The sequence below is a fragment of the Carassius gibelio genome, chromosome B25 (genome assembly GCF_023724105.1).
Source record: "Carassius gibelio isolate Cgi1373 ecotype wild population from Czech Republic chromosome B25, carGib1.2-hapl.c, whole genome shotgun sequence".
NCBI classification, from domain to species: domain Eukaryota; kingdom Metazoa; phylum Chordata; class Actinopteri; order Cypriniformes; family Cyprinidae; genus Carassius; species Carassius gibelio.
The window spans coordinates 17,954,220-17,971,157 of record NC_068420.1 but is presented as its reverse complement, the minus strand read 5'-3'; the positions used below and the strand labels follow the sequence as shown (position 1 = coordinate 17,971,157).

Genomic DNA, 16,938 nt, shown 5'->3' with positions numbered 1-16,938 from the left:
CCCGTCCCGTATACGGGACGCCTACATTGACTATACTATATTACAATCAAATTTAATCTAATCTTGACAAACTATATATCGTTGGAAAGGTCTAAGACTCCTTTATACCAATATTTTTTGTTAAAAATTATGTAGGAAAAGTAATAGATCAATTTATGACAAGAGTGCACCCTCAGAAATCTACATTACAAAAGGAGCTTTGACCTTTTTTAAAAAAAAAGACTTCCTCGTTGCCTTTTTCTCTATCACTTTTTAGAAATCATCAGAAGCTATAAATCACTTGAAAACATAAAATCTCAAAATTCATCCTTTAAAACCCATTTTAAAATCAGACATTGCATTACCATGTAAATGGCACATCAAAATCATGTTACAAAATGTTTTCAGTCATGAAATATAAAAATGTAGGTTTGTATCATGCACATTCATATCTATCTTCAAAAACGTGAGTGAGAGTTATCAGGTTAAAGTGGCCTGCAGATTTTTGATGTTTATTATTGCCATTTGTGATCACTGGCAAGGCGCAAGAAGCTTACTCCGCCTTGACTATAGATAAAGCAGCAGATTATAAAACTGCGATATCCACAATTTTAAAAGACTATGAATTAGTTCCAGAGGCGTTGTAACGATATTAAAACTTCCTAATCATCTGGAAGAAGGAGGCGGGAACCGGCGCACAATCAAAACATAATTTTAATATTCAAAATAAACACAAAACATCGCACCAGCCCCTCACGGACGACTGGTGCGCTTAAAATAAAAAGCAAACATAAAATAATGTCCCAGGCCCGGTCCTCTCTCGTCCTTCACTATAGTCGCTCCAGTTTTATATCATTCCATCTCCTACGTGGGACTCGATACTGGCGGTGGGGCGCAGGTGTAGCTCATCTCCAATCACTACACCTGGCCTCACTCCTCGTTCCCACGCCTCTCAGCCCCGCCCCACTCGCCACAGGCGTATAGACAGCATTTCAGACATTTTGTAAAACTTTCTGGTCAGACTTATGTGGAGTTTGCGTATATGAGAAAGAGATTTTGATTGATCGATGGTGCGCGTCTAAAAAAGCTGAAAGCAGAGAACAGCTGCGACAACTGATGTTGGTGGAAGACTTAAAAAATGGCTTGCCTGCTGTTCTTTCTACATATTTATATTAAATGAACAGAAAGCTGAGACATTTCACAACGCTGCTATGTTAGCTGACGACTTTGTGCTGAAGCATAAGGTAGCATTTAAGGAGAAGTTATGGGACCGATCTCCTGTTTCTTCATCAGTCTTAAGTTCAAAAAAATAATTTGGTAATAAAACATGGACTCCTTCTGATGACAGGGCTTACTTTTATTGTAAAGCTTCTGGACATTTGATTAAAAACTGTCCCGTTGTTAAAAAGAAGTCTAGCCCAAAGTCTGTTGGTTTGATTTCAGATGATTTTCCTTTTAAATCTGTTCTTTAGTCTGTCTCCATGATTCAGCTCGAGAAGGCTGGATATGGGCCATTGCTGAATAGTGGAACTGTCTAGTTGTAGTGAGTGTGTGCCAGTTAGCATCCTCCGAGATACTGGGGCTACTTTGTCATTCATTTTGGAGGTAGTATTATCATTGTTTGAGAAGACTGCTACTGGTACTTTTGCTCTAGTTCGAGGTTTCGAAATGGGAGTTCTAGAAGTTCTGTTATACCGTGTTCACTTGAACTCTGAATTGGTGTCGGGGAACGTGATAGTAGGTGTTCATTCGTCTTTGCCCATTCCTGACGTAACTTTCATCCTGGAAAACTATTTAGCTGGAGGCAGTCCACATGAGTTATTCAAATGTGCAACCTGTAAATGGTTCTGTAAAACCTGTAAATGGTTCTGTAAAAATTTGCTACTGTGATTTCTTCCCTTACCGATTTGCTAAGTCCTAAGCCACTGTTTCACTGGTCAGACTCGTGTCAGGGTGCTTTTGAGAATGTAAAGTTCTTCTTGAATTCAGCGCGTGTTTTGGTGGCACTGGATCACTTAACACCTTTTAGTCTTGCTAGTGGTGGAAATGATGATTATTTCTAGAAATTGCAAGCTTCTATGTATAGCTTCCAAGAATTGTGTAAAGATCCTTGCAACATGGGGCCGTGCATTATCATGCTGCAACTTGGTGATGGTCATGGATGAATGGCATAACAATGGGCTTCAGGATCTCGTCACAATATCTCTGTGCATTCAAAATGCCATCAATAAAATGCACCTGTGTCCATTGTCCATAACATATGCCTGCCCACACCATAACCCCACCACCATGGGCCACTCGATCCACAGTTGTGACATCAGCAAACCGTTCACCCACACGACAACATACACACTGTCTGCCATCTGTCCTGTACAGTGAAAACCTGGATTCATCTGTGAAGAGAACATCTCTCCAAAGTGGCATTTGCCCACTCAGGTTGATTACGACACAAACTGCAGTCAGGTCAAGACCCTGATGAGGATGACAAGCATGCAGATGAGCTTCCTAGAGACGTTTCTGACAGTTTGTGCAGAAATTCTTTAGTTATGAAAACTGATTGTTGCTGCAACTGTCCGGGTGGCTGGTTTCAGACGATCTTGGAGGCGAAGGTGCTGGATTTGGAAGTCCTGGGATGGTGTTGTTACCAGAGCCATAGCTGGGATTTGTGGGGCCCCGGTGCAGGTTGTACCAAAGGGCCCTGTTTGAAACTGTTTAATTTTTTTTTTATGTTCGTTCTATTTATTTATTTGTGCTATTACAAAATGATTAAGTTTTTTCAAGTTTGTAGGTGTCCAGGTACAGAAACCAAATAAATAAATCTAAAATAGCACTGCATACGCTTCAATTAAAAAATTTAATATACATTCAAACCAAAACGTATTCAGACACCTTCAACATTTCTCACATTATCACAGTTTATTTGCTATTGTTTGGAAAATGGTCTTAAAATGAACAAATTCATTTTGATAATGACAGATAACTTTGATAGAAAGGTGTACTACAATGAACCAAAACTTCAGACAACTGTTAGTATGACAATATTTACACTACTATCAATGCTTTGTTGACCAATTACCAAGCAATGCTTAATTTTGTTCAGACTGTGGCATTAGCAATTCAGGAAAAGAAAAACACATAAGCAAAACATGGTGCTTTAAATGGTGCTGAATAATTTTATATATGACTGTGCATTAATTCTTGTTAAAACTACAAAGTAATTCAGTGAAGAGCAGTGAGGGATTTTCTTTCTTTCATTTTTTTGGATTAACATTACAGCAGCTTGTAGCTAAATTAGGCGCGGTCACTTTAAGAAACAATGAACGCATCCAATATAATGATACCAATTTTTTTCTCAACAGTTTACTTTCACTTAAGACATAACCGACAGTTTTTTCGAGCATACTTTCAAAGACGGGTATTTTGACATTTTTTTAATGTTTTTTTTTTCGGTACAAGAGCAAAAAGAGGCAAAATTCGGTCTTAATTCATTTTGAGACACTTTCCTCTGTGTGAGGCCTGAAAACCAGAACACCGCAGTGCTGAATTGGGCTCTTTCACATCCTTTTCTGTAAGTTCAAACTGCTATTTGTATTTGTTTGTTCAGGTGCAGGAGGAACTTCGAGGAGAACTTCGCAAAGGAGAGCTTGGTTTAGTGAGACGCGGCTCTCTGTTTGCGCACCGAACACAGCGTGCGAGTAACCGGCTACTCAGTTGAGCTTTTCCGCGTCTTGTGTTTGAATGCTTTAATGTTTAAATCGACAAGTGGCAAGGCTTAAAAACACATGAAAATGGTAAGGTCTCGTGACGACACGCAGCAGTGGCCTGTCAACTCTTGTGAGCATCTTTTTAGGCTGGCCTCAGCCAGATGGGTTGAGATTGTTGGGGGCCCCCCTTTAGCCGTGGGCCCCTATAATAATCAACACCTTTCACCCCACTAGCTGCAGCCCTGGTGGTTACACGTGGTCTGCAGTTACGAGGCTGGTTGGATATAATGACAAATTCTCTGAAACGTCTTTGGAGACCGCTTATGGTAGAGAAATGAACATTCAAATCACAGGCAACAGCTCTGGTGGACATTCCTGTATTCAGCATGCCAATTGGACACTCCCTCAAAACTTGCGAGATCTGTGGCATTGTGCTGTGTGATAAAAAGTTATACACCTTGCTCAAGGGCACCTAAGTCGTGGTATTGAAGGTGGAGAGAGAACTGTACATGCACTCCCCCCACCCACCCACCCACAATTCCGTCCGGCCCGAGACTAGAACCCACAACCCTTCGATTGGGAGTCCAACCCTCTAACCATTAGGCCACGACTTCCCCTTGTATATTATATTTATTAATTATACACAGACTGATATATTTCAAATGTTTATTTTTATTAATTTTGATGTTTATAACTGACATTTAAGGAAAATCCCAAATTCAGAAAATTAGAATATTGTGAAAAGGTTCAATTTTGAAGACCCCTGTTGCCACACTCTAATCAGCTAATTAACTCAAAACACCTGCAAAGCCTTTAAATGGTCTCTCAGTCTAATTCTGTAGACTAGCTGAATTGACAGTTGTCCAAAAGATGACAATTGACACCTTGCACAAGGACGGTAAGACACAAAAGGTCATTGCAAAAGAGGCTGGCTGTTCACAGAGCTATGTGTCCAAGCACATTAATAGAGAGGCGAAGAGAAGGAAAAGATGTGGTAGAAAAAAAGTGTACAAGCAATGGGGATAACCGCACCCTGGAGAGGATTGTGAAACAAAACCCATTCAAAAATGTGGGGGAGATTCACAAAGAGTGGACTGCAGCTGGAGTCAGTGCTTCAAGAACCACTATGCACAGACGTATGCAAGACACGGGTTTCAGCTGTCACATGCCTTGTGTCAAGCCACTCTTGAACAACAGACAGCATCAGAAGCGTCTCGCTTCAAAAAGGATTGGACTGCTGCTGAGTGGTCCAAAGTTATGTTCTCTTATGAAAGTTAATTTTCCATCTCCTTTGGATGTCAGGGTTCCAGAATCTGGAGGAAGAGAGGAGAGACACGCAATCCACGTTGCTTGAGGTCCAGTGTAAATTTTCCACAGTCAATGATGGTTTGCGGTTCCATGTCATCTGTTGGTGTTGGTCCACTGTGTTTTCTGAGGTCCAAGGTCAACACAGCCGTATACCAAGAAGTTTTAGAGCACTTCATGCTTCCTGCTGCTGACAAACTTTATGGAGATGCAGATTTCATTTTCCAACAGGGCTTGGCACCTGCACAAAGTGCCAAAGCTTCCATTACCTGGTCTCAGGACTAGGGATGTCAAATTTCGATTATTTCCATAATCGATCATCGTTTAAATTAACGATCAATTAATCGATTAATCGTTAACCATAATACTGCAAAATGCGTCTATTGCAGGCACGCAGTCAGCGGTATGACAGGATGTGCAAAAGCCACACACACACACACACAAAACGCTTTCTCACTTGAATTAAAGAGGTTTTAGTCTGAATAAAATGCTAGTAGCAGGATTATAAAATGAATAGATGCAATTATGATCATTTGATAAAATGAAGAGAGCGCGCCATACTTTTGAGGTCATTTTACTTTGTTGACAGTTTCCAATCCCGCACGGAGAACGCTGAACGCGCATCTTTAAATGGTTTTGTGGTGCTCGTTGTTGTATTTTAAAGCACAATTGCAATGTTTTCAACTGACATTATTGTATTTAAAATAAAATTATCCGAAATGTGAAGCGCGTGTGACTGCGCTGCACATTAAGTGAACTACATCGGCGCTGCTGCACCAAAACACACTGTTGCTCACATTAATTTGATCCTGCTTTTAAAAATCCGGCATACAGCGCATTAGATCGTGACAGTGCATGCGTGCAGACGAGGATGAGCGAGCGCGGCTTTGGCTAGATTTATTTGGAGGTTAATGCTCATGTCTCATTCGGCACAAATCGAAATGTTTCCATATTCGCAATGTATTTGAATGTTAAACTATTATTTATAATGTAAACTAGGCTTGTACTTAACACGCATTCGCATATAGACGGAAAAGATGATCCTCTTCATATGAGCAAAAACGTCCTTGGCATAACAGCAGAGTGGACCGGTATACTACGGTCTATTTAAACTGACCAGTGTAACCTTTTAATGTTTAGTTGACATTTTATTTTGATAATGAACAGACTGCGATGTAAGTTTGAATCGCTAGAATATACGTGTGCAGCAGGCTCCGGGGCGATCGAAACAGCTGAGACATTAAAAAAAAATATATATTTTCCGCAAAAGTGTTTACTTTCATTTGTGCACACTCACAATAAAAACAGAAGATTTGTGCTCTTGTAAAATAAAGCAAACAAACAGAATGCGTTGTCATCCTTTATTTATTTTTTTTTTGTGAACTTATGGAGCGCCCACACTTCTGTTTTAAATCCGTTAATCTTAATTAGCCTATTTAAGTCGGATATATTTCGCATAGCCTATTTAAAAAAAAAAAAAAAAAAAACATGAAAACAAATTGTTATTTTTATGTTGGGCCTATTACTTAGTAGGCTATACATTTTCCTTAAAGCATCCCATTTTGTCCCAGGGCTTAGAACCTGTGCCCTAGTCAGGTCCATGCAGAAACTTGTGAACGATGCTCGGCGTCACCGTTTAGTGACAGCAGTGAATGCTCCAGGAATGTGTCGGTCACAGCGCCTATTAATCGCTGTTTTGAATCCAGCAATTATTTATTTAGAAATGATAAGATCTGATTATGACAAGTGTGGTATAAAAGCTTTGTTTATTAGAGCAATAATAGGTTAACTGGAAAATGTTAGCTCGCGACCATGCTTTTGGACCCCATAGTCTTCATTTACGCGGCTTTGTTCTGGTTTGCCGGTTGGTCACGAATTTCCACAAATTCAGTATATTTAGGCATCGTTTCTTTTCCTAAATCTTCATAGTCTAACCCTCTAATTTCCCAGGTTTATTTTATTATCTTTCGCTTTTAATAACTGTTTTCGCATCTCTTACTGTGGTAAACATGGGAAGGGAAATTAAAGATTTCATGAATTAAGAATTCGTTCGATTTATTAATTTGTTCCCATATTTCACTTAAATCATGGGTTATTTAGGGAACACAATTAATGAAACATGGACAATTGCCACATTAATAATTCGTAGGAATGAATTAACAAGTTGTAGGAATGAATAGACTACCTGTCCTGTCACTGTGTCCCGCAGCCCTGCAAAGCGCACGATATAAAACAGTCATCTGATGAAATGATTAGTAACTACATTTCTATTGCTTTTAATGTTGAATAACTTTTATGTTGTTTCTATTTTAATGTACTTTAAAGTTTAAATCACATTAAAAGCTTAATTTGTACATTGTGAATGAATGATGATGCTTTAATATATCGTCACCGTCACTCACAGCCGCTCGCACGTGTTGAGTGCGCATGAGCCGCACGCAGCCCAACATTGAATCGGTTAACCGACCATCGACAGCCTTAATCGATTGCATCTCTTATCGACAATTAATCGATCATCGATTAATCGTTGACATCCCTACTCAGGACCATTGAATCCCTGTTCTTAATTGGCCAGCAAACTCGCCTGATCTTAACCCCATGGGTATTGTGAAGAGGAAGATGCAATATGCCAGACCCAAGAATGCAGAAGAGCTGAAGGCCACTATCAGAGCAACCTGGGCTCTCATAACACCTGAGTAGTGCCACAGAGCGCTCGACTCCATGCCACGCTGCATGCTGCAGTAATTCGGGCAAAAGGAGCCCCAACTAAGTATTGAGTGCTGTACATGCTCATACTTTTCATTTTTAGTTGGCCAATATTTCTAAAAATTCTTTCTTTAAATTCTAATTTTCTGAGATACTGATTTTGGGGATTTTCCTTAGTTGTCAGTTATAATAATCAAAAATAAAAATAAATAAACATTTGAAATATATCACTTTGTGTGTAATGAATGAATATAATATACAGGTTTCACTTTTTGAATGGAATTATTGAAATAAATCAACTTTTTGATGATATTCTAATTATCTGAACTGCACCTGTATATTCTAATAGAGTAATACAAATATATATTCTAATAGAGTAATACAAATTCCTCAGAAAGGCAACTGGATGTTGTAAATCAATTCCTAGTGCCACAAGTCAGAAGCAAGTCCACTAACCAACCAACTCTTTCACAGAATAGCTTTCAACATTAAAACCATGAGAACAATTCACTTCGGGCAAGTAACCAAGATTGATGGTCAAAGAGATGCACAGCCTGAGCAAAGACAATATCTAATTGTTCAAGACAACTTTTGAACAAGACCTTCCAAAGTATTTAATCCATGGCCACATTATCATGAAGAGCCTGTCTCTTTGTCTCCATTGGTATTCTTTACTCACTATCAATTCAACCAAGTGCCTTCATCAGTGACCACTATGGACTGATGTGGAGGGCATCAGTGACCACTTTTTTTCTTTGTTTCTTTGTGACTCATGCTGGGCAGTGTTGGGAGTAACGCGTTACAAAAGTAATGCATTACAGTAATTTATTACTTTTTCGTGTAACGCAGTAGTGTAAGGCATTACTAATTCATTTTCAGTAATATTTTACTTGGTACATTTTCAACAAAGCTTGCATTATAAAAAATAAAAAAAAACCTTTGCGAGACCGCGAGATTTCATTAATCTCCCTCTTGTTGGTGTAACTTTGTTATTGCGTGACATAGTCCAGTGAAGGCGGGTTTTACAGGAGTGGCACGAGGCATGATTTCTGCCCCTGCTGTGCTCGTGAGTCGCGCTTGCCAGTGGAAAAGCGGCTGATGAAGATGGCAGAAGACGACTGTACATTCACAAGGTGGACGTATGCTCATTACTTCGAATTTGTCAGAGATAAGGACAAAAAGAACGTAGCCTAATAGTCAAATGCAACCTTTGTGTAAAACCGAAAGAACTGTCGACATAGCGAAATAGAGCAATTTAAAAAAACATCTCGAACGGTGCCATGCGACCACTACACTTGCTGAGAAGAGAAAAATAACAGAGGATGAGAGTGATAAGCCAAAGCAGCAATTAAATTTCACTCGGCCTGCCATCATGCCACTTGAACCTCGAGAAGTCAGAAGACTTGTGGCAGAGTATGTCATCGAAGAGATGTTACCATTGACTATTTTGTCATTTTAGATTTTTAAGTTCTACCTTGTATTTATTTTCGTGAAAGTAACTCAAAAGTAATACAGGAGTAATGTAATGTATTACAATTCTGAGACAGTAATATTGTAAGGTAAAGTATTACATTTAAATAACAGTAACAAGTAATCTATAATGTATTACAGTTTGGAAGTAACTTGCACAACACTGATGCTGGGAGAAGTCTTTATCTGCAACTCAGTCAAATGATAAGAAAAGAAGGTAAGATACTGACTGAAATACCATCAGTTCTGACTATATCACCTGTAAAATAACAATGAGTGGATACATTGCTTGTTGACCTGTTTTACACAATTCTTTCTCCTGAAGTGCTTCCAGATACACTAGATATCATCTAGATGGAGAAACTTTAGTCAGAAAGTGGGTGCCTCATTGTAAAGACTTTGTAGATGACCCAATTGTTCAAGTTGTGGTGTTTTGAAATCAGCTCATGATTCTAGAGGCTTTGATTCTCAGTTGATTCTGAGAAGTTTCTTTTGGCCTAAGCTAAAACAAGATGTGTCTGCGTATATTAAAACTTGTCATTCTTGTCAGGTGACTGACAAGCCAAACCATACCCTGAAACCAGCACCACTTTTTTCAATTCCCGTGGGAAACCAACCATTTGAATATTTGATTGTGTATAGTGTGGGCCCATTACCTACGTCTAGAGCAGATATGGGCAACTAGGTTTCCAGCTGCTTACGTTCAGTCACTACAAAGATGGTGTTAAAAACTTTAATGCAATTCATTGCTCTGTTGGGAATTCCTAAAGTCATACAAACTGACCAAGGTTCGAATTTTACTACAAAAGTATTTGCTCAAATATTAAAGAAGTTGCACGTTAAATATCAGAAAGCCAGCGCTTACCATCCTCAAAGTCAGGGGGCCCTAGAACGCTTCCATGAAATGCTGAAGTCTCTGTTTAGATGGTATTGTAAGCATATGAAGGGCGACTGGGAAGAGGGTATGCCTTGGCTTCTTATAGCTGCTAGGGAAGCTTCTCAAGAAAGCACAGGGTGCAGTCCAAATGAGCTTGTATGTTGACCTTCTGTGCAATTTCTAAATTTCCAATGTCACTTTTGTCTGAGGATTTTAAGGGTGTTGATCCACCAAACAATTTGTTGAATTATTTAAGTGACTTTTGCAGGAGATTGTATGAATCTTCTGAGCAGGCAAAAGTGAAGTTGGGGCATTCACAAGATAGAATGAAGCAGTTATTTGACAGAAGAGCAAGGTTTGAGTTTTTCAACCTTGGTGATAGGGTACTTGCTTTAGTGTCTGTCATGGGTTCACCTTTTCAGGCAAAATTTGTAGGCCCTTATACAGTGTTACGAAAGGTTTCAAATTTGAATTATATGATTGAAACTCCTAATATTATTAAGAAGAAACGTGTTTGCCATATTAATCTTTTAAACCCCTATTTTGGATGTAATATTGTTGAAAATACTATTTTTTTTTTAACTTTTAAGAATCCAGAAGGATCCAGAGTGAAACCTGTGTTTTTTGCTAGCACAAGAGGAGAAAAATCTTAAGAAGGTGTTCCTTCGGTGCCTGTTTCTGATGACGCTGGGCTGGATCCTGGTGAACCAGTTACACAAGGCTGTTTAAAAAATATTGCAGCCCACTGGAAATTTGGGAGTGATGTCGAAGCATCTCCGAGATGTTCCACGTTTAGATATGTTTGTTCTAACAAACAACTTTGAACATGATATTGATGAGGGGGACGCTAAACCTGTGAGTGAGTATTACTATTGCATTCCTTTAGAGAAAAAGCGAGAGTTTTTTTTATTATTTGAGATTGATTATTCTCAAGCATTCAAAATCATGCACAAGAAAAGTAAAAATTAAGTAGTTTTAATATGATAAAACCATGGTTTATTTTTGTAAGGGTTGTGATGTCCACATGTTTTTTTGTTGAAGAAATTATAGGGGCAGTGCCATCTATAGCAAGAAGAAATAGAAACGTGTATACCAACATTGCATGTAACTTTAAAGATGGTCCCTAAATTTGCGAATATCCAACATCAAGACAACTTTATGCTAGTCCCCACTGGGAGTTGGTGCCCTACGCAAACTGCATACTCTGCGTATAGTGAGCTGCGGTACTGTGGAGGACCACTGGTGGTATTTACCGTCCATATATTCCTAATCCTAACATTTTTTCATTCTTTACAGAACCCAAACCAGCGACTCATGAGATGGTATATCTTCTTACAAGGGCATCATCTGGATATAAGACATATTAAGGATACCGACAACGTGATTGCGGATGCTCTGTCACAAGTATAATTTGTGTTACTGTGATGTTGAGTTTTATCTCTTCCTCTCTCCATCCTATCTTTTCTGTGCAGAGGTTGATGAGTATTATCGGGGGAGGAGATGAGTGGATTCTGGAAGATGCTGTGACATCGTTGTGATTTGGGAGTATATGAAGTGGAGATTTGTGTGGATAGTTATGTTTTATTTATTTATTTTTTTGTTTTTTGTTTTTTTAGTGTGGGTGAATATCCCAGTTTAGTTAGTGTGTGTGTGTGTTTGGGGGGGGGGGGGGTATGTTGAGTTTTCTATTTTTTTTTTTGTTGGTGGTGGTAAATTTGAGTGGGGTTTCACTTCAGTATTCTGGGTAACACTTTAGAATAGGTGACACTTGTTAACTAGAAATTACGACATTTCTCTCATTAAATTCTTAATTTGCTGCTTATTAATAGTTAGTAAGGTAGTTTTTAGGTTTAGGTATTGGGTACGATTAGGATGTAGAATAAGGTCAAGTAGTATAAGGCATTCATATGTTCTTAATTATCACTAATAGGTGGCTAATAATCTAGTAATATGCATGCTAATAAGCAACTAATAGGTGTTACCTATTCTAAAGTGTTACCGTATCGAGATAGACTGGGTGAAGATAGGCACCTTCCGGCTCTGAGCCGGCCGTGACACCTTTTAGATATTGGGTCTTAACAAACTTTCCTTTTGGCATCTTCATTTTAAGTCCCTATATGGTAAGGTTTCAGAGATACTAGAATTTCAATATGGCTCTAGAAATAAATCATTAAATTGTTCACATTTTCATTAATTTTTCATCCATTCCCAGATTGTCTAGATTGTTGAATATTACCCATTTTCAGTGGTCATAAAAAATAAAGTGGGTGAGTAAATCAATAAAAAGCTTATTTATTCAGCTTACAGATGGTGTATAAACCTTTACTTTAAAAAATGACCCTTGATGATTTTGTGGCCCAGGTTCACATTTACCCAGTTGTCTATAAATAAAAATACTCACTTGAAGGAGTTGTTGTTGGAGACTTAGTTGAAGGAGAGCTTGTAGTCACAAGAGCTGATGCGAGAATGATTAAAATACATTAAATTGCTGTAATCTGTTTGAATGCAATGCTGTATTGTTACTATTTCCTATCCCTCAATGTATATTTAACATGTAAAAGCTGATGTTTAATACTTGGGATCTGATTATTTAACATATACTATATTAACAAGAAAAATAAATAATAAATAAATAAAATACAGATATATTTTTATCTATCGACACAGTTAATCAGTTGTCCATGAATAAAAATACTCACTTGAAGGAGTTGATGTTGTAGACTCAGTTGAAGGAGAGTTTGTAGTTGCAGGAGCTGCTGGAATATTTAGATGTGTGAAAATTTATATATATATATATATATATATATATATATATATATATATATATATATATATATATATATATATATATATTGCATAGTAAAATTTTTGCACTGCAATAATTATCAAAATACAATTAATTGGTGTAATCTGTACGAATACGATATTGTTACTATTCCCTATCCACCAGTGTAAATTTAATATGTAGATGCCTATGTTTGATAGTTGGAATTTGACATTAAATAAGTTATTATCATTATTACAATATACTACATTATCAATAAAATGAATAAAATATGGATATAAATTTCCTATTACCATATTTACTCTGTTGCCCATAAATAAAAGAGTGCTTCCCATACATTAATTTATTTGTTGGGGGCCATCACAATATGAAAAATTGACCTCCACAAATAGATTTTTGAAGGCTTTGACTTTGTTGTATAGACATGAGCACTGCACATTTCAAAATCAAACCGTGGCGCTAGTGTTTGTATATTAATGAATATCTGAAGGAAACTGACTGTCTTCAGGAAATTTTCGATTTCATATCCATTTCAACATGCCTGTAATGCCAGATAAAGCAGTGTTTGTGAGCAAAGTGCTGCTTTGTGTTCAGCCGTTACCAGAGACACAGCTAGTTTTACTCCCCCAAAACAGCACCTAGTGGCAAACTATGAATTTGCATTTTCATCCAGACCAATGTGAAAATCGGAGATGGGTATAACTGCAGCCTGGGGATCTCCAAATGGGGACAGGTACTCAAAAACGTTGTGGGAGCTCCAAAATAGGGTGTGGACTCCTCCCCTTGACCGACAGGCACAAGACGAGCATGCACATTTATTCCCCCAATGCACTTCAGTGTGAACTCCATCCCACAACTGATTTTAAAGTTTTTAATGGTTGTGTCAATTAAAGTGTTGATTTCCTACACAATGCTACAAAAAATGCAAACCCCTAAACCTACCCCCAGACCTGACCCTAACCACCTTAACCAGTGAAATTGAATGCACGGGGGGATTGGCACTGAATACCATGGTAAAGAAATATGCTGTTCAGGAGATTAACAGTTAATAATATTATGCTATATGAGATTGTTCTGTAACTGCCCAACTGGACCCAGTGCCACTACCTTCCTACCCTGTGAATTTTGTGCCACTAGCTTTGGGCTCTTCTCTCAAGTAGAATATTTATTTAAATAGCATATTTTATTTTATATTAACTAAAAACATTTTTAATTTATAAAATTTAATTTTGAAATGTAAGTCACAGCCACAGCCAAAGCTTAAATGTTTTTTTGTTTTTTTATCCTTTTTTGGAGGTTCTGTTCAGTAACACCTACTTGGAGAATCAACTGATGGTTTTACTTAGCAAGCACGCAAAGCTGAAACTGTGAACCGGTGTGTGTGTGTGTGTGTGTGTGTGTGTGTGTGTGTGTATATATATATCCCACAGGGGGAAGCCCCACCACACATAGAGCTTATGTCTATGGAAAACACTGTGAAAATGCTCACTTGAAGAAGTTGATGTTTGAGACTCAGTTAAAGCAGAGCTTGTAGTTGCAGGAGCTGCTGGGATATTTATAAAGTTTAAAACGTTTTTTTTTTTTTTTTTTGCATAGTCAAATTTTTGCACTGCGAGAATGATTAAAATACATTAAATTGCTGTAATCTGTATGAATACAATATTGTTATTTCCTATCCCCAAATGTAAATTTAACACTGGGGTAGATGCTGATGTTTGATACTTGGAATTAGACATGAAATAAGCATTTATTAAAACAATATACTACATTATCAATATCCTTTGATATTTATTTAATCATCCATGAAAAAAAAGCTCACCTGTTTGACCTCTTGTTGTGGCAAGGGCAGCTAGGACATTAAGATTTAAAACAAAATTATAATTTAGGTAATGTTCATTGACATGCTTAAAAGAAAATGTCTTAATGTAATGCAATTGCGTATTTAAATAATTATTAATTGTAGAATGCATGACATTAAGTGTAAATAACATTACATATTGTATTACAGTAACAGGATTCAAATCCTGTATATTAACTGGTGGGTCTCTGATGTTTGATGCTCAGGAGAATGTCACTTTAAATGTACTGACCTGTAGTAGTCTCTGCATTCAATTCCTGAAAGAAAGAACCGAGGTGCATAATTAATAGAGATGAAAACTCAAGACATGATAGTCTATGTCTTAAAAAACAACTTAAACCTGGACTTTAATTCATTAACTGTTGACTTCAGACTTAAATCACACTTAAATCCAGACATAATGACCAACAACAACAGGAGTAAGGTCATGTGGGGAAGTCGTGGCCTAATGGTTAGAGGGTTGGACTCCCAATCGAAGGGTTGTGGGTTCTAGTCTCGGGCTGGACGGAATTGTAGGTGAGGGGAGTGCATGTACAGTTCTGTCTCCACCTTCAATACCACGACTTAGATGCCCTTGAGCAAGGCATCGAACCCCCAACTGCTCCCCGGGCGCCGCAGCATAAATGGCTGCCCACTGCTCCGGGTGTGTGCTCACAGTGTGTGTGTGTTCACTGCTCTGTGTGTGTGCACTTCGGATGGGTTAAATGCAGAGCACAAATTCTGAGTATGGGTCACCATACTTGGCTGAATGTCACTTCACTTCATAAACAGTGTAAGCATAAATCAGTCACAACAGGTGGTTTTTGCCTCTTACTCTGAATTCGCATGGCATGTAAACGCAATTTAATTTTGGGTGTCATGATGTAACCTTTTCATTTAAACGCATTTTAAGCATTGTGGTATAAAAACAAATTTAACTGTTCAGGGACATTAAAGGAGGGGTGAAATGCTATTTCATGCATACTGAGTTTTTTACACTGTTAAAGAGTTGGATTCCCATGCTAAACATGGACAAAGTTTCAAAAAATAAGTTGTACGTTTGAAGGAGTATTTTTGTTCCAAAAATACTCCTTCCGGTTTGTAACAAGTTTCGGAAAGTTTTTTTTCGAGTATGGCTCTGTGTGACGTTAGATGGAGCGGAATTTCCTTATATGGGTGCTAAGGGCGCGTTTGCCGGAAGAGCGCGCGCTCCCGTATAGCAGAGCACTGAGAGCACAGACATTCACTGATCAGAGCGAGAGACATTCACTGATCAGAGCGAGAGCGTCGCGAAATGTCACTAAAGAAGTGTGTTTTTGGTTGCCAGGGCAAGACAACCCTGCACAGATTACCAAAAAAAACAGCATTAAGGGACCAATGGATGGAGTTTATTTTTACAGAGCATCAACAGAGTTGTGCAAGTGTTTGTGTTTGGTCCCTGCATTTCGAAGATGCTTGTCTTACAAACAAGGCCCAGTTGGACGCCGGATTTGCACATCGTTTATTTCTTAAGGATGATGCAGTCCCAACGAAAAAGGGTCACGATCGTGTGTTGGAACTGCAGGCGGTGAGTAAAACTGCTTCAAATATCTCTGTGTTGTTAACTTAGCTATCGGCGCGTAAGCACATCAAGTAAACAACATGCGATGTTGTCATCAAACCGCCCTTTCCACAAAAAAAAAAAAAAAAAGACGACATAAAGTGGAACTTAGTCATTTTCCAAAACCCCTAAGCAAATATACAGTTTCAGTACATACCACAGAGACGTCGTTGCTGATGCTGCGCTTGTTAAATTTCAGCCTCTGGATCTGATTGTGGATCATAAATATACGCTGAATCTGACTGTTAGCCATGGTTTGTTTTGGATGTTTTTTTCCTCACGGTAATTTCACCGCTTCCAAACGCTCTCAACGAAAAAGCCTACTGGCGCTCGTGATTCTTTAGCTTCGCCCACACGTCACGCCTCCAGCTGGTCATGTTTTTCCGGGAAAAATCTCTCCATAGGTACTCAAGATTAACAGGATATTGAGTGAAAACGAGCATTTAACCCCCCCTTTAAGCAGTAGGGCAGAATTCATTTTGGCAAATGTGCAAGTTAAGTCTTGCTCATACAGCACCTGACTAAACTAAGTTATTTTTTGCGTCTTTTGTATAAATGTTTGAATAGTTATGTGTCAAAATGCCTGTCTCCTCGTCAACACAGTTATTTGTGTCTTAAATTAATGTTAATAGTTAAAGATAAGGCATATGCACTAGTTGCCTATTATGAGATTCT

General features: G+C 38.2%; 1 protein-coding gene across 1 annotated transcript in view; it reads right to left on the bottom strand.

Moving 5' to 3' along the window:
- LOC128014057 (tenascin-X) overlaps nucleotides 1-16,938 on the bottom strand; it is a 196,155-nt gene that overhangs the window by 163,535 nt on the left and 15,682 nt on the right. The window contains exons 2-6 of the mRNA XM_052597295.1: nucleotides 14,917-14,941; nucleotides 14,646-14,675; nucleotides 14,316-14,372; nucleotides 12,741-12,797; nucleotides 12,443-12,496 (exon numbers count right to left, since the gene is read on the bottom strand). Coding sequence (XP_052453255.1) covers nucleotides 12,443-12,496; nucleotides 12,741-12,797; nucleotides 14,316-14,372; nucleotides 14,646-14,675; nucleotides 14,917-14,941 — 223 coding nt within the window. The remainder of the gene's footprint in view (nucleotides 1-12,442; nucleotides 12,497-12,740; nucleotides 12,798-14,315; nucleotides 14,373-14,645; nucleotides 14,676-14,916; nucleotides 14,942-16,938) is intronic.